Here is a 22,567-nt window from a genome sequence, read left to right on the forward strand (position 1 = left end):
TGGCAGTCCCCAGAGATTACTGGCTTGGGTTCGTGCTTCACCAGCTAACCTGTGGACCCAGCCCTATCACTATCTTAGTGAGGCACTCAGCACATGGTCTATGTCTGAGTGGAGCGCTATGAGCTCTGTGCTCTGAGCTATCGCCTGGTAGAATGAGTGGGGACTGTGGTGTTCCCTGTTTTATAGTGCGTGTGCTCTCACTGGTGATTGGCTGCGATGTTATGTGTGTGCTGGTTGGTCCAACTACCTGTCCATCAGCGTGTGTGTGATTGCACCATGATATGCTGATCTGGATATCATGACAGAAGGGACATACGGAAATCCTGTCGGAGAGAAGAGCAGTACTTCATCGGGGTAGGCATTCCTGGAAGAGAGGTGCTCTTCTACTGCTACCCTCTGCCTTCTGTGACTGAACCAGTTCTGTATCCATACATATTTAACACCCAAATAGCACACCACTGCAGAAGCTCCTTAGCTAGGCTCACATCGGTCATGATGGCACAGATTCCCCAGACTCTTTTATATGATCCATTTTAACAGTCTGGTTGGCCCTGGCAAAACTAGGGTCCAAGGAGATTTCTCCCATTCACAATCCTTGCTCCCCCTGTCTTTAGCGTTCTGTCACAAGTACAAACATACAAATTAGGAGCAGGAATAGGCCGCTCGACCCCTTGACTCTACTCCGCTCGTCAATAAGATCATAGAATCATAGAATTTACAGTGCAGACGGAGGCCATTTGGCCCATCGGGTCTGCACCGGCCCTTACACAGAGCACCCCATTGAAGCCCATATATCCACCCTATCCCCGTAACCCAGTAACCCCACTTAACATTTTATGGACACTGAGGGCAAGTTAGCATGGCCAATCCACCTAACCCGCACATCTTTGGACTGTGGGAGGAAACCGGAGCACCCGGAGGAAACCCACGCAGACACAGGGCGAACATGCAGACTCCGCACAGACAGTGACCCAGCCGGGAATCGAACCTGGGCCTCTGGAGCTGTGAAGCAACTGTGCTAACCACCATGCTACCGTGCTGCCCATACAATCAGATCATGGCTGATCTGACTGTTACACCAACCCCACATTCCTGCCTAACCCTGATAACCTTTCACCTCCTTGTTAATCAAGAATCTATCCGAAAGATTTTCAAAAAATATCGAGAGACTCTCAAACCTCAAGGGAAAAGGATTTTCCTCATCCCTATCTTAAATGAGCAATCCCTAATTTTTAAACATTGCCCCCTAGTTCTAGATTCTTCGCCAAGAGGAAACATCCTCTCCATATCTACCCTGTTAATACCTCTCAGGATCTTACAAGTTTTGATCTTACTCTTCGAAACTCGAGTGGATCCAAACCTAACCTCTCCAAACTTTCCTCACGAGACAACGCAACCATTCCAGGAGATCCAGTCTACCTTCTCTGAACTGTTTTGAACACATTTGCATCTTTCTTTAAATTAGGAGACCAATACTGTACACAGTACTTCAAATGTGGCTCAGCCTCACCAATTGTAAGAGCCCTTCCTGTTTATTTCCTTTGTTCCCATGTCTTTTCTTTTATTATTTTTGATCCGTGGATCCATATTCGGAATGTGCCTTTAAGCAGAGGGCTCAAGCTGAAGCAGCCTGCTTGTTAGGACATTGTGTTTCTCGGTTTGGGATTTTGGAGACGAAAAACAGGCTCGTTGGTGCCGAGTGAATCTCGGGAACCAACCTTCAAGGAAGTTGGTTAAATTGGTTGGCTGGCAACCTGTGGTTTGACCAGTCAGGGACAGTGTTCTGCCTGACAACAGTCAATGATTGGTTCCTGTGTGATACTTTCTGAATTACCTTGCCAGATGTGATCAGACCTTGGAAGTGAAAGGGACTCTCTGTGTCTCTCTCTCGCTCTCTTGCCGAAGTAAAGAAAACTGCTTTATTGTTCTAAAACCAGTGAATGCCTGGCTGTAAACCTGAACTAATCCTGAATCTAGACAACCTTGCTAATGTTATGGGTCAGGGCTTAGAAACTACAAAGTGTATTATGAAGTTGACCTGACCTATAACCTTTATGTTGAATTTGGCTAGAATGAGCACAAGAGCCTTCACTTGAGGTGTGATTCAACAGACTTCCTAGGCGCTTTAATCAAAACAAGGCTTTGTTATTATATATATATATAAACGGAGCGCCCGGAGGAAACCCACGCAGACACAGGGAGAACATGCAGACTCCGCACAGTCAGTGACCCAAGCTGGGAATCGACCAGGGTCCCTGGCACTGTAAAGTAACAGTGCTAACCACTGTGCTACCGTGCGCCAACAACTTTATCCAAGTCATTAATACAAATTGTAAAAGTTATGGTCGCAGTCCTGATTCATGTGGCACACCACTCGTCATATCCTGCCAACCAGACAAGTACCTATTTATGCCAACTCTCCATTTCCGGTTGGCAAGCTAATCTTCAATCCTTGCCAACATGTTACGCTGTACATAATGAGCTTTTATTTTCTGCAATATCCTTTGTAGTGGCACCTTATCAAATGCCTTCTGGAATTTAAGTACAGTGCATCCAATGGTTCCGCTTTAACCAAAGCACATGTAACTCCTTCAAAGAACTCTAATAAATAGTTTAAACAGGATTTCCCTTTCACAAAACCATGTTGACTCTGCCTGATTGCCTTGAATTGTCCTCAGAAACCTGCGAGAACATCTTTAATAATGGCTTCTAACATTTCCCTGTGACAGATGTCAGGCCAACTGGCCTGTAGTTTCTTGCTTTCTGTCTCCCCCCCTTTTTGAATTAAGGAGTTAACTCACTCTCTTTCAATCCAATGGTACCTTCCTGGAATCTGGGGAATTTTCTGTTCTGAATGGGCTGTTTCTGGTATATTTTCTGTGTCCTCTGGAGTGAAACCTGATGCAAAATACCGGTTTTATTCATCCTCCATCGCCCTACTTTTTATGAAATGCGGAGCAGACTCGATGGGCCGAAAGCCTAATTCTGCTGCTATGTATTACGATCTTATGGTTTTATTATCAATTCCCCAGGCGCACTTTCTAAATGACTGTCGATCACTTTATTCACTCTTTTCTTATTTAATTATCAATAGACATTCTTACTTTCTTTCTTTATATTACTCTAATTTTCCCTCCTCATCAATCTTTATGTCACTCTTTGCTGTTCTTTATACTATCTCCAATCTTCTGACCTGCCACCGTCCTTACGCACATATATGGGGTGGGCTTCCCGACAGCGCGGAACACTTACGGTATTTTTTTCTGTGGACCCCGTGTGGCGGCTGGGGATGCACCTGTACCGTTGGATGGCACTGCCCATGCCAATGGGGCGCTCCGCCGCTCCTGTCCAGTACCCAGGTAGGGGCTACAGTGGCCGTTGCATTGGGTGGGCCGCCTAATGCCCCGCTGGCGGGTGATGGCTGGGTGGGGGTGGGTATGGAGGAGAGTGGTGTGCGGGGCTGGGTGGGGTGGGGTGGGGTGGGGAGTGACACCCATACAGCCGGTTTCACTCTGCAGAACCAGGGGGCAATGTGGGTGGTCAGAGCTGTGCAGAAAGATGGCTACCTTGCAGGCCACGGCAATGGCGGTCCATGACTGGACACCTCCCCAGCTGGGGGGGGGTTACCCTATCAACTCGGCCAGTTACCCCTTCATCCCCCAAACCCTCAGCCCTGGCAGGCTCAACGCCCCCCCCCCCCCCACAACCAGCTGGGCCAGTGTCTATGTCGGCAGCCCACACTCGCGCCTCTGCATGTCCTACCTGCTCTCTCTCCCTCACCAGCCATGATGCCGGTTTCACGAACCGCGCCGTCGGGAAATCGGTCCATCAGAGGCAGCGAATCGCGGAGGCCCTGGAGAATACCATGTCGGGACCGCTAATAACATGCAAACGGTGTTCTGTACGTGCATTCCGGTACCTATTGGCGCTGCTGTCAAGATGACAGAGATTTGTCAGCAGATTGGCGCCCGACACGATTTCAGCAGCGGAATCTTTTCACGATTTTGGGGTCAGACAATGGAGAGTCCCGCCCTGTATGTTTTCATGAAGAGGTTAGTTATAGCACTTGGGGCAAAGGGGATCACGGGATATAGGGGAGAGGACAGGATTAGGCTATTGAGTTGGGTGATCAACCATGATCATAATGAATGGCAGAGCGGGCTCGAAGGGCCGAATGGCCTCCTCCTGCTCCTATTTTCCATTTTGCTATGTTTCTATAGATGGGCTTTGTCATAATACACACCAGTATATCATGGTGCAGACACACACTGATGGACTCACAGTAGGACCAATCAACATACACAACACCGCAACCAATCACCAGTGAGAGCACACGCACTATAAAGACAGGGGACATCAGAGTTCCCGCTCATTCGAGTAGCAGCTAGCTAGGAGCACAGAGCTTACAGCCTGCAATACAGACATTCACCATGTGCTGAGTGCATCGACTGGTTAGGACAAGGCAAAGGTCTTTAGTTAAAGCTGGTATCGTATTTACCCACAGTTCAAGTATGTTTAAATAGTTAACCTTTTAATAAAATAGTGTTGCACTACTTCAAGTGTTGGTGACCTGTATGTGATCCAGAACACCCAACACATCAGGCTTCATGGGCCACACATTGGCAAGCCTGTTTTTAAAGCACGTGCCATACTTTATTGTGAGTCTGGAACTGTGTTTTTCACTGAAAGGAATAGTAAAAAGAGCATCGATTAAAACACATCCTGCTCCAGTTTAGAAATGATTTGCGACCCTGTGAGATGTTTAATGTGAAAGTAATCGCTGTTTCTTCAAGGCCTGGCTAAGAGAAGGCTCTTTGTTCCTTTTTAATGTAAGACCTCCTCATTCTGATTGACAACACCATAAAATAAGACGGCAATCTTTGAATAGCTTAAAGGTGTTCAGTGATTGAAAAATATCTCAGTCACTTTGCCTTAAGATGATTATAAACTGGCTTTACAGACTAATCAATAGAAGACACCCATAGTGATTTTTCTTTGGGTGAGGGGGGGGGTTGGCAGATAATGAATTTCATCTATTTTAACAGTCCATTTAATAGCCTGTTTCAAAACCTAGCACTATCTTTTGTACTGCACTGTTTATTAGTTAGCTGTTAGAACTGATATGCATCTGCATGCATTGAGTTCTCAAGCAGCTACTGACTACAAAGCTATGAGAAAGGTTAAAGGGTAGGCTATCCAAAGTTCATTAAATGGAATAAAAACAGAAAATGCTGGAAAAAACACAACAGGTCTGGCAACATCTGAGGGGAGAGAACCAGCGTTAAAGTTTCGAGTCAGACAGACTCAAATCATTAGACCTCCCTTGAGGCCAGAACTCCATTGCAAGTCCTCAAACTAGACCTGTACACCTGCTGGCATCCAACTAAACAGTGGTTCATGGTGGCCAAGTATAAACCCTTGATTGGAAATAACCATTACAAGTGGTTAGCACTGCTGCCTCACAGCTCCAGGGTCCCGGGTTCGATTCCGGCCTTGGGTCACTGTCTGTGCGGAGTCTGCACGTTCTCCCCGTGTCTGCGCGGGTTTCCTCCGGGTGCTCTGGTTTCCTCCCACAGTCCAAAGATGTGCAAGTTAGGTGGATTGGCCATGCTAAATTGCTCCTTAGTGTCCAAAAGGTTAGGTGGGGTTTCTGGTTTACGAGGATAGGGTGGAGGCATGGGCTTAAGTAGGGGCTCTTTCCAAGTCTGCCAGTGCAGACTCAATGGGCCCAATGGCCTCCTTATGCACTTTAATTTCTGTAAAGAATCAATTGCCCATTGATACTCTTTTGGTTTTATTCTACTTCGTCAATTGTGGATCTTTTGTGGATTTTTAAAAAGGATTTTCCAGTAAATTTTATATGTATGTATCTAACCATAATTTATTTAAAAAAAGGAAATAAATACAAGGTATGAAGAAAGAGCAGGTGAGTGATTGAATAACTCTCTTAAAATGGGCTAGCATGGGATCAATAGACCGAATGGAACATGAGCTTCCATAAATGATTTTTGTAAACAAATAATTCTTAATATACATACCATGAACCTTAAATAGTTGCTCACTTCTAAGCCTATATTTTTGTTGATATGCAACTACCAAAGCAATGGCTCTGATGATCATTTTAACTCTTGGACTTCCAGTCTTCAAACTGCATTCCAGAGTTGACTAACATTCATACTTTGGCTTCTCCCAGAGAGCGCGAGAGCACAGTATATCCCAAACTCTGGCATACTACCATATGAGCACTTCATGGCTTTGTCATAAATGCCTTTCTCATAGCAACAGCTAAACTTCACTAACATATGAGAGGAACCTCCAGCAAAGACATTGGGTTGACATCAATAGAAAATCCTGGTCTTTGTAATCTTCATGAGGAACTGACAACGGCAGTTGACAAGGCTGCTATAATCCCACTTAAATTTGCATAAATCACGAAACCGGACCAGTGTTGTTAGTAAGGAACAAACTTCAGGATGGAAATTTTGCCACTTTGGGCGTAATTGGGGAATTGCTCCCAAATTCCACTTGAAATTGTGCAGCTTAGGTTAACATTCAAGTTGCTGTTAATATTCGCTTGCAGAATGACAAATCTAAAATCTTCCATGAACAAGTGCAATTGTTCGTAACTGGTTACTTCTTTCTTTGTATTAGAAAGTATTTCCTGCTGGATTTATGGATGGTAAGGTAGTTCAGGTTTCTTTGTTGGTCCCTAGTCGGTTTCTTTTTTGTAAATTAAACTCTTTTCAATGTGAAAAACTTGCCACCGATGAAAATTAGCCGAATTTGAAGAATCTTCCCAAATTAGTAAAATCTCACCCTTTTGATCTGAGGTTTGGGACAATTCTTTGGGTGTGGATTTATCCAGACAAATTGAATCTGGAGCTAATTTGACAGGGAGCAGAAAACACAAGGGTAAGTAGTTATAGAATAATTTCTTGTGTTTAAAATTCATGGATCTTTTGGCTTGCTTCAAGCTAATTTTGCTACTGAAATTACATGTGTAACCAATCGGAAGCTCTACCTCTTGTGTGTTTACTCTCTAATGATTATTTCTTCCTTAAAAGAAAACATTTGTGGAATTTTATTGTTGACTAAATCACTTTGTAATCCAGGTTCGGTTGATTTTATTCAGTTGCATTACATTGAGGATGAAAAGGATTTACAGCATTCTGACATTTTAAAGGCTGCAATATTTGAAGAACTGTTGCCAGAGACAGAACAAGCTGGTCAGCATCCACGATAGGATAATCAAAGAACAATCAATATCCATGCTTCTTAAGATATTGGGCTCTTGCAACCACGTCATTAGCATAATCGTTTCCCGTCGTACCACCATCCATGTTCGCATAGGTTTGGACATTACCTGTTCCAGCATTGTATGCTGAAATCCCACCTGTAACAAAGAGATTACAAATTGCATTTACTACAATAACAGTTTATAGTATACAGTATATAGTATAAAATACAATTTACTACGTAACATTTATATAGCACCTTTCTACTCACATAGATTGGCCATGGTATTTTCTGCAAAATGACTGATTTGGACTCTAAAGTAACGATGAATATGCACACATTGGGCGTTTAATTGGGAGTGCGACGAGGCCGTTAAATGGTCAGAGAGGCCAAAGATGAGAACCGTGCCGGGTTTGTGATTTAACCGGCCCGCTCCCGTTTGCGAAATCAGGATCCCGCCATAGCGTGACGAGAAACCTATAATCACCACTCAAGCCCAATCTCCATACAATTAACGGGAATGACGCCCTATCTAACGGTCTCCCGGGATCTAATGACCTGTCCAGCACGTGGTCACACGGGCGCTGGTTAGTACTCCTTTTTGAACACGTGAAGCTGGCAGCAGGGCAGCTATGGGGATCCGGGGAGGTGAGTAACTTCTGGGTATCTAGGACCAGGCTCATCAGCCATGCAAGAGCGTTCAGAACCCATGATCAATAACACAGTTTCTTAGATGGACAAGAATACTTGTTAGCAAGTGATTGCTGAAGAAGAAGAACATTTGAGTAGACAGGTCACCAAGTCCTCGGCCCTCCCTGTAAAATGCGAAAGCTCTCGCAAACAAATTCAGTAACTACCCACAACACCTCCAAAAACACAACCACGGTGCCTCTACAAATTGCTATGACGACGTTTTGTTTCCAGAGGACTGGAAAGTGGCTAATGTAACACTGCTGTTTAAGAAGGGAGGGAGGCAGAAGACGGGAAATTATAGGCCGGTTAGCCCGACTTCGATCATTGGTAAGATTTGAGAGTCCATTATTGAAGATGAGATCGTGGAGTACTTGGAAGTGCATGATAAAATATGACTGAGTCAGCATGGCTTTGTCAAGGGGAAGTCATGTCTGACAAATCTGTTAGAGTTCTTTAAGGAAGTTAGACAAAGGAGAACCAGTGGTCGTGATTTATTTAGATTTCCAGAAGGCCTTTGACAAGGTGCCACATAGGAGACTGTTAAATAGGTTAAAAGCCCATGGTGTTAAGGGTAAGATCCTGGCAGGGATAGAGGATTGGCTGACTGGCAGAAGGCAGGGAGTGGGGATAGAGGGGTCTTTTTCAGGATGGCAGCTGGTGACTAGTGTCTCAGGGGTCGGTGCTGGGACCACAACTTTTCACAATATACATTAATGATCTGGAAGAAGGAACTGAAGGCTCTGTTGCTAGGTTTTCAGATAATATGCCTGTAGAGGCATAGGTAGTATTCAGGAAGCAAGGGAGCTACAGAAGGACTTGGACAGACTAGGAGAGTGGGCAAAGAAGTGGCAGATGGAATACAGTGTGGATAATGGATAAGTGTGAGGTTATGCACTTTGGAAGGAGAAATGGAGGCATAGACTATTTTCTAAATGGGGAGATGCTTAGGAAATCAGAAGCACAAAGGGACTTGGGAGTCCTTGTTCATGATTCTCTTAAGGTTAACATGCAGGTTCAGTCAGCAGTTAGGAAGACAAATGCAATGTTAGCATTCATGTCGAGTGGGCTAGAATACAAGACCAGGGATGTACTTCTGAGGCTATATAAGACTCTGGTCAGACCCCATTTTGAGCATTGTGAGCAGTTTTGGGCCCCGTATTGTAGCCATCTAAGATGGCCACCTGCAAAGGACCATGGGAATTATGGCCAACCCAGGACTCAGACAGACACAGAGCCTATGTGTATCTGAAACACAGGTAACCAGGCCTGATCGAAACCCCTCTCGTTTGCATTTTAATGGCCCATTTTCCCAGGACAATAGGACTCCAATCAAGCAACCGGTACAGCCACAGACTGATCGGCGCCACTCCCTTGCTCAGAAAGCACAACTGCCAAGGTCAATGACCGCTAAGGACCCGCCCAGCCACCAAGGCACCCGCCCCTTTATTGGCCGAAGTCGAAGAGAGTGATCAGAGCCCTGTCGAACTATTGGGTCCAAGGTTAAGGACCGCCCCAAAGAGCGCGAAATCCCAGAGGGATAGAAGAGAGCACAGCCATGTGTTCTGTCTCCTTTGGATCCGGCCTGTGCCAGCCCGATTGCAGCAGGAACAGCCAGCCAAGTTCAAGACCAACGATCACTACCTGACGGATGAGCCCAGCAGAGAATGAGCCACTTTCTTCGAACCAGCCAAGTGAAATCCAGATAAAGGCCTTATCCATTTGCACCCTGAAGTTAAGTATAGGTTATCGTAGCTGATAGGTGTAGTTTAACTCGTAGTAGATATTGTGTTTGCATGTCGAGGTAACTCTTGTGTATGTAAATAAACCATCTTTTGGACTAACTACTAACTGGTTGTGTGGTCATTTGATCGATATAAGCGAAGGCTTGTGGTTCACCAACATTATTAATAGAGCAACAGTATCTAAGGATGTGTTGGCCTTGGAAAGGGTCCAGAGGAGGTTGTCTAAAATGATCCCCGAAATGAAGAGCTTGTTGTATGAGGAACGGTTGAGGACTCTGGGTCTGTACTCGTTGCAGTTTAGAAGGATGAGGAGGGGGATCTTATTGAAACTTACAGGATACTGCGAGGCCTGGATAGAGTGGACGTGGAGAGAATGTTTCCACTTTTAAGAAAAACTAGAAGCAGAGAGCACAATCTCAGACTAAAGGGACGATCCTTTAAAACAAAGATGAGGAGGAATTTCTTCAGCCAGAGGGTGGTGAATCTGTGGAACACTTTGCCGCAGAAGGCTGTGGAGGTCAAATCACTGAGTGTCTTTAAGACAGAGATAGATAGGTTCTTGATTAATAAGGGGATCAGGGGTTATGGGGAGAAGGCAGGAGAATGGGGGATGAGAAAAATATCAGCCATGGTTGAATGGTGGTGCAGACTCGATGGGCCGAGTGGCCTAATTCTGCTCCTATGATTCATAGTTTCGATCATCTTACCTGCAATGTGGATAGCTGGACTTCTGAATGATGCCACTGGAAGTTCCCGGTTGTAGCTGACTGCATATTGTTTAGCAGTGGGTGAGAGGAGTGAGAGTGGATACGAGCGGTTCAAGATTGAAATTGGTGCATCGCCCCAGATGACCCTTTGTTTGATGTTGGAACTTGGCCATTTATGAAGCTTTTGGCACACACAAAGGCTTTGAGAGCGCCCATCTCAGTGTGGGCTGCTCAGGCTGTGCAGAAAACCATGTGTACCCCATTTGGAAGGTCATGGCCTCTGTAGCTCCTTCCCCAGCACTGCCACACAGCCAGTTTTTCCTGCCTAAAAATGGTTTCTTGCCATATTCACCACCGGATTGGCAGCCATTTTCTAAGCATTCCTAAGAATTGGGAACAGACATGATGCTGCATTGGTCAAACATTAGACCACGTACTCAGCAGTAGTTGGCAGGCAATGGGTGTCTATTCTGTCACAAAATTGCCAGGGATTGAGCACAGGTTTGCCAGAGAAGTGTTACCCTCCTGCAGGACCTCCCAAGTTCAGACTTTAACTGACACAGGAACAAATCACAAGTCTCAAACCTTTGAGTTGCTGCTCTTTGGACCAATTCGGAAACTTTTTTTCAATCTCTTTAATCATCCCAGTCAGTATCTGCGTGGCCTGTGAAATGTGCTCTTCACTGTCCCAAGCTCCAGCGACTTTATGGTATCTTTTGTCAACCTGAAATAAAGCACAAAAACATTTTCTTGCCGTGCATCTTGCGTGTTCCATTTCTCAAAACAAAGAAAATAAATTAAAGCCGAAGGATGACGATAATGCTGTGGTCAAAGCGGTGCCGTCATTGATGAAACCTCGGTCATTTGACGGGCTATCCCAGCATGTGTGCGTGACTCCCATAGCAGGACCCAACATCGCTCAACACACGAAACCCAATGTGGATCCGTCCCCCTCCGTGCTCCCAGCGATTTCCAGCACTGGAGAATGTTATGAACAATGTCGTAAGAAAGAAGGGTTTGCATTTACACACTGTGGTAGTCACCAGTGTTGTATTATATCGCATAAATGGGTATTACGGTAAGGCCCCTGTACTACAGGAACTGGGGTAGATCCCTGCCTGCTGACTCCACCCAGGGGGCGGAGTATAAATGTGGGCACTCTCCGAACAGCAGCCAATTCGTAAGCTGCTGTAGAAGGCCACACATCTGTGTAATAAAGCCTCGATTACATTCTACTCTCGTCTCGTCGTAATTGATAGTGCATCACACACAATCTTTCATGAACACAGGACAATTCAAAGCACTTCACAGCCATTGAAGTATGTTTATGCCGTTACTGTTGTAGGAAACATGGCAGCCAATTTGTGCACAGCAAGCTCCCACAAATAACAATGTGATAATGCCCAAGTAATCTACTTTAAAAGATATTGGTTGTGAGGCAAGTATTGGCCTGGACTGGAGGATAATACCTTTGTTCTTCCTCACTATAGTTTTGGGGATCTTGTCCTGAGGGGCGAGCAGGGTCTTGGTTTTAATAGCACACCCAAAAAGCAACGCCTCAGACATTGCAGCATCACTACCGCACTAAAGAATCAGTCTTGATATCATGCTCGAGCCCTGTTTCGAGACTTGAACCTTCAATCTTCAGAGGCAGGAATACTACCAACTTGAGCCATGACCGACACACAGCATTAACAACGATCTCAAGATTCATCACTGTCCACCTCGCAACATCCCAATTCCAAAACAATATCTTGCCCAGTCTTTCGTCATCAATGAGTCATAATCTTGGAAATTATCAACTGCACCCCACTGGAGGCACCGTGTCACCTCAAGAAGGCCCAGTGCCAGCACCTCGGGTCAGCTCAGGGTGGAATTTGCTCACTGCCCGTGAACAACTTACAAATTATTGATTTCACTGGCCATAAAATTTGTGACCAGCAATTGGACTAATCGGAGACAATTCAATGATAAATTTGTCTTCCTTTCTTACATTTTAAACTTTGTTCTAGCTTCCCCTCCCTATAAAATCCCGAAAGGAATGTAATCAAGAAGTACTTTTACTACACCAAGCATAGGAAGAATTTGGAATTCTCCATCCAATAGGTTTGATCAGGGCTTCAGAAAGTTTTCGAGCTGCGAAACCCCTAGTGACCACCCAAATGCAGCAGGAATATCCAAATATTCTGATAAGGTTTGTGGCGACCTTTGTGTTGCTTATTTCAGGATGGTTGGTGTAGTGTTCACAAAGACCACAAATAGCTTTAACTTAAACAAAGCTATACATTTATTAACACCGCCAATTTGGATTCAACACATACTCCTAAAGAATACACAGTTGATCAATGGCATCTAAACTACACTCATCTACAGCTAATCTCACTGTTGGTTCAAACTATAATCTGCTCACTTACACTGTCTGTACTTCTGACTCTCTCTCGCTATCTCCTGCACATTCTCTCCCACAAGGCTTAGTATCACTGCCTTATATAGTTGTAACTGTAGCACCCTCTAGTGGCTACTCTCGACACTTCTGCGGTTCTTACAGTTTTGATAATACCACAATGTTGACACCCATTTTTTGCCACAAAATTGGAGCGAACACCGAAATCAAATGTAAACAAGTCTTTTCTCGCATTATCAATGCATATGTTCGGAATTGGGAAGAGGCACACAGTCATAAATACATTGACCAGCTACTTGGCCCCCTCACATTAACCCTTGGAGGTTTAATCCACTTTGAGTGGGAGATCAAAAAAGTTCCCTTATTTAAAAATATTAAGTCTGAACTTTTGTCATTTTTAATGGGAGGAGTGATGCTGGAAGGTTGACTCATATTGGAGGCACGCACCTCTCCCTCGCACACACAGATCATCTCTCTCGCACACAGATGTGTTTCTCTCCCTCTTAGACATGTCTGCCTCTCTCACACAGAAAAACACACGTCTCCTCCCTCAAACACACACACACATACACACTACTCCTTCTATCTTGCGCAAACATACACACGTCTCCCTCTCTCACACATCCCTCCCTCTCACACACAGTCCCCTCTCTCACACACACAGTCCTCCCTCTCTCACACACACTGAAGAGGTAGAATTCCGAACGGACTACAGAAGATACAAAATGGATGCCGCCTGATATAAAATGGACTCCGTCAATGTTCTTTACCCTATGTTATCAGTGTCTGCTGCTGAAGTAGTGAAGCTTTGTGCAAAACAAGTGATCCACAACCAGATGCATCCGGAAAGACAATGAGCCATTGGTGACCTTTGCCCAATGTCTGTATTCTTAGCTACTGGTAACTGACAAAGGGGCCCTAAATTAAGGAGCTAGCAAGGAATGAGGAAGGACATGTTCAACGTGGCTGGACTATTGACCCCATGACTTTATGTCACCGTTATCTATGTAATGAATTGACCGGGAAAGGCAAACTGCCAATTAGAGGCTATAGGAGCAAACTTGTAACCATTTATGGCATTGAAGATGCATGTTATGAATTGTGACGTGAACAGAATTGATTGGGTATATGTAAATGCGAATGCAAACTAATTCCGCTTTCCTTCTGTATATTAACCCAGTGCGACCTCAGCTCAGGCGAGAAAACATGCTGCACAGACCCTGGGGGTCAAAGGCCTTTTCTCCCAGTGCTCTGAAAATTAATAAATTGCTTCTTTACTCACTCACAGGTCTATTTGTAAATATTTTCACCTACAACACGCACACACACCTCCCTCTCTCAGGGATACAGATTTCGGTTGAGAAGTGATAGATTTAGAACTGAGATGAGGAGGAACTACTTCTCGCAGAGGGTGGTGAATTTGTGGAAGTCGCTGCCCCACAGTGCGCTGGAATCTGAGTTATTAAATGTTTGAAGAAGGAGACAGATATAAGTCTGATGAAAAAAAAATGGGTAAAAGGGAAAAGGAGATTGGAGACCAGGAAGAGATCAGGCATAAGATAAAAGTGAATTACTGCAGATGCTGGAATCTGAAACAAAATCAGAAAATACTGGACAATCTCGGCAGGTCTGACAGCATCTGTGGAAAGAGAAGGGAGTTAATGTTTTGAGTTTGGATGATTCTTTGTCAAAGAGATCCGCCATGATCTGATTGAATGGTGCAGCAGACTCAGAAGGGCTGAATTGCCAATTCTGCTCCTAATTCCTATGTTTCTATGTTCTCACACATGCACACACACACAATCTCTCTCTCACTCATACACACACGTCTCTCACACACACACACGTCTCTCACACACACATCTCTCTCTCACTCACACACACACACACACACACACACGCGGTCTCTCACAAACACACACGTCTCTCTCCCTCTCACTCTCCCCCCCCCCCCCTGTAGCCATGTCTCTCTCTCCCTCTCACTCTTCCCCCCCCCCCCCCCTGTAGCCATGTCTCTCTCCCTCTCACTCTTCCCCCCCCCCCCCCCCCCTGTAGCCATGTAAAATGGCTGCGTTCCGATTAATCTGTCCAAAACCCAGTTTAAAACGGCTAACCCGAAAGACTGCTGGGAAAAGCAGCCAAGAAGACACAAGCAGGCAGCTGCAGACAGTTTTGCATATTTGGCTCTGGGAAGGTAGCCCAGATCGATACTCAGGGCTATCAACAGCCCATCAACCCAGGTATTCACAGTTGCATTCAGGACTGTTTGCAGCCCATCTATTCAGACATCCACAGTTAAATCGGCTATCCCCGGGAACAATTGCAACATATTAGCAATAGAATACCGGGCCAGACCTGTCGGCGCCTGCAGTGGCCGAAACAAAGACAGGTGAGCAACCACCCCCCGATCGAGGAATCGCCTCACCATTGGACACATCGACCCCAGAGATTGGGGACAGAATCCAATCACTTGGGACTCAGGGTCAAGGGCCGCCCCGGGAGGCGGGAAGCCCCATGGCCCTATAAAAGTGAAGGTCCAAGTTCAGATCTCTCTCTCTCTCATCTTCGCCTGCTCGAGACCTTCGCAAGACCAGCCACCGTGTATCGTAAGTTTGAATCCAACGATCGCTATCCGGTAGAGACACCTAGCCACCGACCTGTAGCAGCCGTTTGAATCCCGCGGGCCAGATTTGATTGGACAAGCCATTCGTCTCCCTGACCTGGTGGGCTCTTCCGAAGTTAACTATTGGCCAGTAGTGATAGGTTTATTATATAAATAGCAGTATTAGCGTATTAATATTGCTTGTTGTATATAATAAATGACCGTTGTTTTAATCCTTACTAAGCGGTGTGCTGTGTTATTAATCATAACCTGAACTTGAACCACGTGGCGGTATCATAAAGATACCTGGCGACTCATGATTTAAGGTGACCTAAACAGAACAAATAGACTAAAGCTAGAAAGAGCAACACCCCCACACACATATCTCTCTCCCTTACACTCAAGTCTCCCTCTATCTCAGTGGAGAGGCAGGTGCAGCAAGCAATTTGGAAGGCAAATGGTGTATTGCCTTCATTGCCAAAGGATTTTAGTTCAGAAATGTCTTACTGCAGTTATACAGAGCCTTAATAAGACCACTGTGGTGTTCTTTGTGCTTTGTTTATCGGGATGGATGTTGTAGTGTTCACAAAGAAACGGAAGCTACTTACTTTTATAGTAAACAATAATGAAAGTACTCTACACTCTACTAACACTAGTCTCTACAATCTAACTCTCACTGTACTGTATCCTCTCTAGATCTCTCCTATGCACTCTACTCCAGCCTTGCCTCTCCCAGAAGCCGGAGAGTCAGTGCTTTATATATTACTGCATCTAGTGGTTAATTGTAACATAACATTAACTCTTTATATTATGACCATTTCTCTAATGCCACAACCACAGCTGGAGTATTGTGTGCAGTTTTGGTCCCCTACCTAAGAAAGAATATACTTGCCATGGAGGGAGTATAGCAGATGTTCGCAAGGCTAATATTGGGTTTGATGGGACTGTCCTATGAGGGGAGATTGATTGTACTGGGTCTGTATTCACTAGAGTTTAAAAGGATGAGAGGAGATCTTACTGAAATGTATAACATTCTGACAGGGCTGGACAGACTAGATTTAGGGACAAAACTTTCCCTGGTTGGGAAATCTAGAAAAGAGTACAACCAAGTGTACAATTCTGCTGCTGATGGTGGTCCACAGGGCCTCATGCTTGGCCAGTTTAGAATTTTAAAAGATTTAGCATTTGTCACATAACACGATGGAGGATTTCCTCAATGTGAAGATGGGGCAATGTCTCCATAATAAGAACAAGAACAAAGAACACAGAACACTACTGCACAGGGCCAGGCCCTTCGGCCTTCCAAGCCTGCGCCAATTATGATACCTGACTAAACTAAAACCTTTTGCACTTCCAGAGTCCATATCTCTCCATTCTCATCCTATTCATGTATTCGTCAAGATGCCTCTTAAACATCACTATCGTGTCTGCTTCCACCACCTCTCCCGGCAACACATTCCAGGCACCCACTACCCTCGGTGTAAAAAACCTGCCTCGCTTATCTCCCTCTCACACACACACATCTCCCTCCCTCCCTCCCCCCCCCCACCACCTCTCACAACATACACACTCCCTCTCTCTCTCCCCCCCCCCCCCCACCCCACCCCACCCTCCACTCCCTCTATCTCTCACACACACACATCTCCCTGGGAAAATGCATCTGACTATCCACTCTGTCCATGCCACTCATAATTTTGCAGACCTCTCTATCAGGTCGCCCCTCAACCTCCATTGTTCCAGTGAAAACAATCGGAGTTTATCCAACCTCTCCTCATAAGTTAAAACCCTCCAGATCAGGCAACATCCTGGTAAACCTTTTCTGTACCCTCTCGAAAGCCTCCACATCCTCTGGTAGCGTGGCGACCAGAATTGTGCTCAATATTCCCAATGTGGCCTGAGGTTCTGTACGGCTGCAGCATGACTCGTCAATTTTTATCCCTGATGCCCCGACCGATGAAGACAGGCCTGCCCTCTTGATAAAATTCTCCACCTACGTTGCCACTTAGTGACCTGTGGACCTGTGCACCCAGATCTCTCTGCCTGTCAATACTCCTAAACGTTCTGTTTACTGTATATTTCCCACCTGCATTCCACGTTACAAAATGCATCGTCTCACATTTGTCCGGATTAAACTCCATCTACCATTTCTCCGCCCAAGTCTCCAACCGTTCTATATCCTGCTGTATCCTCTGACAAATCCTTGTCACTATCTGCAACTCCATCAATCTTTGTGTCATCCGCAAACTTACTTATCAGACCAGTTACATTTTCTTGCAAATCATTTACATATACTAAAAACCATTTACATGAATCATTTATATATATATACTGCGAACAACAAAAGTTCCAGCACTGATCCCAACGGAACACCACTCGTGTTGGTCACTTCTGATAGCACGGTCATGGACTGATACAACTGCCATTGGCAGATTGGTCAGGATGCGGTCAAGAATGTTTCTCCCTCACCACCTGCTGCAGACCCAGTCTCGCAGTTGTCTTTCAGGACTCAGCCAGCTCAGTCTGTAGTGATGCTACATAGTCACCCTTGGGTGATCGACACTGCAAACCCGTACCCGGAGTATATTCTGTGCCCTTGGCCCCTTCAGTATTTCCTTCAAATGGCACTCAAAATGGAGGAGCACTGATTCATCAGTTAAGGGTGGGGTGTGGCCACAAGAGCAGGAAGGTGGTGGGAGCTGCTAACCTGTGCAAGTTTGATCTGATGCCATGAGAAGTCTGGAGCCAATGTTGAAGACTCTCTCCCCAACTGTGTACCACTGTGCTCCAGCCTCTGGTGACTCGGAATTGCTTGGGATGGTGATAATGGTGTCTGGGACATTGCCTGTAACATATGATTCTGTGAGTGTCATTAGGTCAGGCTGCTGCTGGACCAGTCTGTGGGACAGCTCTGACAATTTTGGCTCAAGCTTCCCACCCTCGATGTTAGCATGGAGGAATTTGTTTTTTTTTTATTAAATATTTTATTGAAAATTTTTGGTCAACCAACACAGTACATTGTGCATCCTTTACACAATATTATAACAACACAAATAACAATGACCTATTTTATAAACAAAAAATGAATAAATAACAAAAATGAAAACTAGCCCTAATTGGCAACTGCCTTGTCACAAGTTACACTCTCCAAAAATATAATTTAACAGTCCAATATATAATTAACTGTAGCAACGACCTATACATACTATACAGTATATATTAACAACCCTGAGAGTCCTTCTGGTTCCTTCCCTTCCTCCCCCCCCCCCCCCCCGATCCTGGGCTGCTGCTGCTGCCTTCTTTTTCCCATTCCGTCTATCTTTCTGCGAGGTATTCGACGAATGGTTGCCACCGCCTGGTGAACCCTTGAGCCGACCCCCTTAGGACGAACTTAATCCGCTCTAGCTTTATAAACCCCGCATGTCATTTATCCAGGTCTCCACCCCCGGGGGCTTGGCTTCTTTCCACATTAGCTATGTCCTGCGCCGGGCTACTAGGGACGCAAAGGCCAAAACATCGGCCTCTCTCGCCTCCTGCACTCCCGGCTCTTGTGCAACCCCAAATATAGCCAACCCCCAGCTTGGTTCGACCCGGACTCCTACTACTTTTGAAAGCACCTTTGTCACCCCCATCCAAAACCCCTGTAGTGCCGGGCATGACCAAAACATATGGGCATGATTCGCTGGGCTTCTCGAGCACCTCGCACACCTATCCTCCACCCCAAAAAATTTACTGAGCCGTGCTCCAGTCATATGTGCCCTGTGTAATACCTTAAACTGAATCAGGCTTAGCCTGGCACACGAGGACGACGAGTTTACCCTGCTTAGGGCATCTGCCCACAGCCCCTCCTCGATCTCCTCCCCCAGCTAGTCTTCCCATTTCAGTTCATCTACCATAGTCTCCCCTTCGTCCCTATCCACCCATGTCTTTGAGATCACTCTGTCCTGCACCTCTTGTGTCGGGAGCTGCGGGAATTCCCTCACCTGTTGCCTCGCAAAAGCCCTCAGTTGCATATACCTGAATGAATTTCCTTGGGGCAACCCATATTTCTCGGTCAGCGCTCCCAGACTCGCGAACTTCCCATCCACAAACAGATCTTTCAGTTGCGTTATTCCTGCTCTTTGCCACATTCCATATCCCCCATCCATTCCCCCCGGGGCAAACCTATGGTTGTTTCTTATCGGGGACCCCCCCCAAGGCTCCAGTCTTTCCCCTATGCCGTCTCCACTGTCCCCAAATCTTCAGTGTAGCCACCACCACCGGGCTTGTGGTGTAGTTCCTCGGTGAGAACGGCAATGGGGCTGTCACCATAGCCTGTAGGCTAGTCCCCCTACAGGACGCCCTCTCTAATCTCTTCCACGCCGCTCCCTCCTCCTCTCCCATCCACTTACTCACCATTGAAATATTAGCGGCCCAATAATACTCACTTAGGCTCGGTAGTGCCAGCCCCCCCCTATCCCTGCTACGCTGTAAGAATCCCTTCCTCACTCTCGGGGTCTTCCCGGCCCCCACAAAACCCATGATGCTCTTTTCAATCCTTTTTAAAAAAGCCTTCGTGATCACCACCGGGAGGCACTGAAACACAAAGAGGAATCTCGGGAGGACCACCATCTTAACCGCCTGCACCCTCCCTGCCATTGACAGGGATACCATATCCCATCTCTTGAAATCCTCCTCCATCTGTTCCACCAACCGCGTAAAATTTAACCTATGCAATGTGCCCCAATTCTTAGCTATCTGGATCCCCAGGTAACGAAAGTCCCTTGTTACCTTCCTCAACGGTAGGTCCTCTATTTCTCTACTCTGCTCCCCTGGATGCACCACAAACAACTCACTTTTCCCCATGTTCAATTTATATCCTGAAAAATCCCCAAACTCCAAGTATCCGCATTATTTCTGGCATCCCCTCCGCCGGGTCCGCCACGTATAGTAGCAAATCGTCCGCATAAAAAGATACCCGGTGCTCTTCTCCTCCCCTAAGTACTCCCCTCCACTTCTTGGAACTCCTCAACGCGATCGCCAGGGGCTCAATCGCCAGTGCAAACAATAATGGGGACAGAGGGCATCCCTGCCTTGTCCCTCTATGGAGCCGAAAATATGCAGATCCCCGTCCATTCGTGACCACGCTCGCCACTGGGGCCCTATACAACAGCTGCACCCATCTAACATACCCCTCTCCAAAACCAAATCTCCTCAACACCTCCCACAAATAATCCCACTCCACTATCAAATGCTTTCTCGGCATCCATCGCCACTACTATCTCCGTTTCTCCCTCTGGTGGGGCCATCATCATTACCCCTAACAACCTCCGTATATTCGTGTTCAGCTGTCTCCCCTTCACAAACCCAGTTTGGTCCTCGTGGACCACCCCCGGGACACATTCCTCTATTCTCATTGCCATTACCTTGGCCATGACCTTGGCATCTACATTTAGGAGGGAAATAGGTCTATAGGACCCGCATTGTAGCGGGTCCTTTTCCTTCTTTAAGAGAAGCGATATTGTTGCTTCAGACATAGTCGGGGGCAGTTGTCCCCTTTCCTTTGCCTCATTAAAGGTCCTCGTCAGTACCGGGGCGAGCAAGTCCACATATTTTCTATAGAATTCGACTGGGAATCCATCCGGTCCCGGGGCCTTTCCCGCCTGCATGCTCCTAATTCCTTTCACCACTTCTTCTACCTCGATCTGTGCTCCCAGTCCCACCCTTTCCTGCTCTTCCACCTTGGGAAATTCCAGCCGATCCAAGAAGCCCATCATTCTCTCCCTCCCATCCGGGGGTTGAGCTTCATATAATTTTTTATAAAATGTCTTGAACACTCCATTCACTCTCAGCTCCCCGCTCCATCTCTCCTTCCTCATCCCTCACTCCCCCTATTTCCCTCGCTGCTCCCCTTTTCCTCAATTGGTGTGCCAGCAACCTGCTCGCCTTCTCCCCATATTCGTACTGTACACCGTGCCTTCCTCCATTGTGCCTCTGCAGTGCCTGTAGTCAGCAAGTCAAATTCTACATGTAGCCTTTGCCTTTCCCTGTACAGTCCCTCCTCCGGTGCTTCCACATATTGTCTGTCCACCCTCAAAAGTTCTTGCAGCAACCGCTCCCGGTCCTTACTCTCCTGCTTCCCTTTATGTGCCCTTATTGATATCAGCTCCCCTCTAACCACCGCCTTCAACGCCTCCCAGACCACTCCCACCTGGACCTCCCCATTGTCATTGAGTTCCAAGTACTTTTCAATGCACCCCCTCACCCTGAGACACCCCCCCTCATCTGCCATTAGTCCCATGTCCATTCTCCAGGGTGGGCGCCCTCCTGTTTCCTCCCCTATCTCCAAGTCCACCCAGTGTGGAGCGTGATCCGAAATGGCTATAGCCGTATACTCCGTTCCCCTCACCTTCGGGATCAATGCCCTACCCAGCACAAAAAAGTCTATTCGCGAGTAGACTTTATGGACATAGGAGAAAAACGAGAACTCCTTACTCCTAGGTCTGCTAAATCTCCACGGGTCTACACCTCCCATCTGCTCCATAAAATCTTTAAGTACCTTGGCTGCTGCCGGCCTCCTTCCAGTCCTGGACTTCGACCGATCCAGCCCTGGTTCCAACACCGTATTAAAATCTCCCCCCATTATCAGCTTTCCCATCTCTAGGTCCGGAATGCGTGCTAGCATCCGCCTCATAAAATTGGCATCATCCCAGTTCGGGGCATATACGTTTACCAAAACCACCGTCTCCCCCTGTAGTTTGCCACTCACCATCACGTATCTGCCCCTGTTATCCGCCACTATAGTCTTTGCCTCGAACATTACCCGCTTCCCCACTAATATAGCCACCCCCCTGTTTTTCGCATCGAGCCCCGAATGGAACACCTGCCCCACCCATCCTTTGCGTAGCCTAACCTGGTCTATCAGTTTCAGGTGCGTTTCCTGTAACATAAGAAACTTAAGGCAGATGTGGTTAAGGTGTGCGAGTACCCGTGCCCTCTTTGTCGGCCCGTTCAGCCCTCTCACGTTCCACGTGATCAGCCGAGTTGGGGGGCGTCCTACCCCCCCTTGTCGATTAGCCATCACCTTTTTCCAGCTCCTCACCCGGTTCCCACGCAGCTGTTATGTCCCCCAGGCGGTGCCCCCCCCCCCCGCCCATCCTCTCCCATACCAGCTCCCCCCTCTCCCCAGCAGCAGCAACCCAGTAAT

General features: G+C 46.5%; 1 protein-coding gene across 1 annotated transcript in view; it reads right to left on the reverse strand.

The window, feature by feature from the left end:
- Positions 1–7,100: 7,100 nt before the first annotated feature.
- lygl1 (lysozyme g-like 1) overlaps positions 7,101–22,567 on the reverse strand; it is a 30,716-nt gene continuing 15,249 nt past the window's right edge. The window contains exons 4-5 of the mRNA XM_072505916.1: positions 10,964–11,102; positions 7,101–7,393 (exon numbers count right to left, since the gene is read on the reverse strand). Coding sequence (XP_072362017.1) covers positions 7,260–7,393; positions 10,964–11,102 — 273 coding nt within the window. The 3' untranslated portion in view covers positions 7,101–7,259. The remainder of the gene's footprint in view (positions 7,394–10,963; positions 11,103–22,567) is intronic.

This window comes from Scyliorhinus torazame, chromosome 5, assembly GCF_047496885.1.
Source record: "Scyliorhinus torazame isolate Kashiwa2021f chromosome 5, sScyTor2.1, whole genome shotgun sequence".
NCBI lineage: Eukaryota > Metazoa > Chordata > Chondrichthyes > Carcharhiniformes > Scyliorhinidae > Scyliorhinus > Scyliorhinus torazame.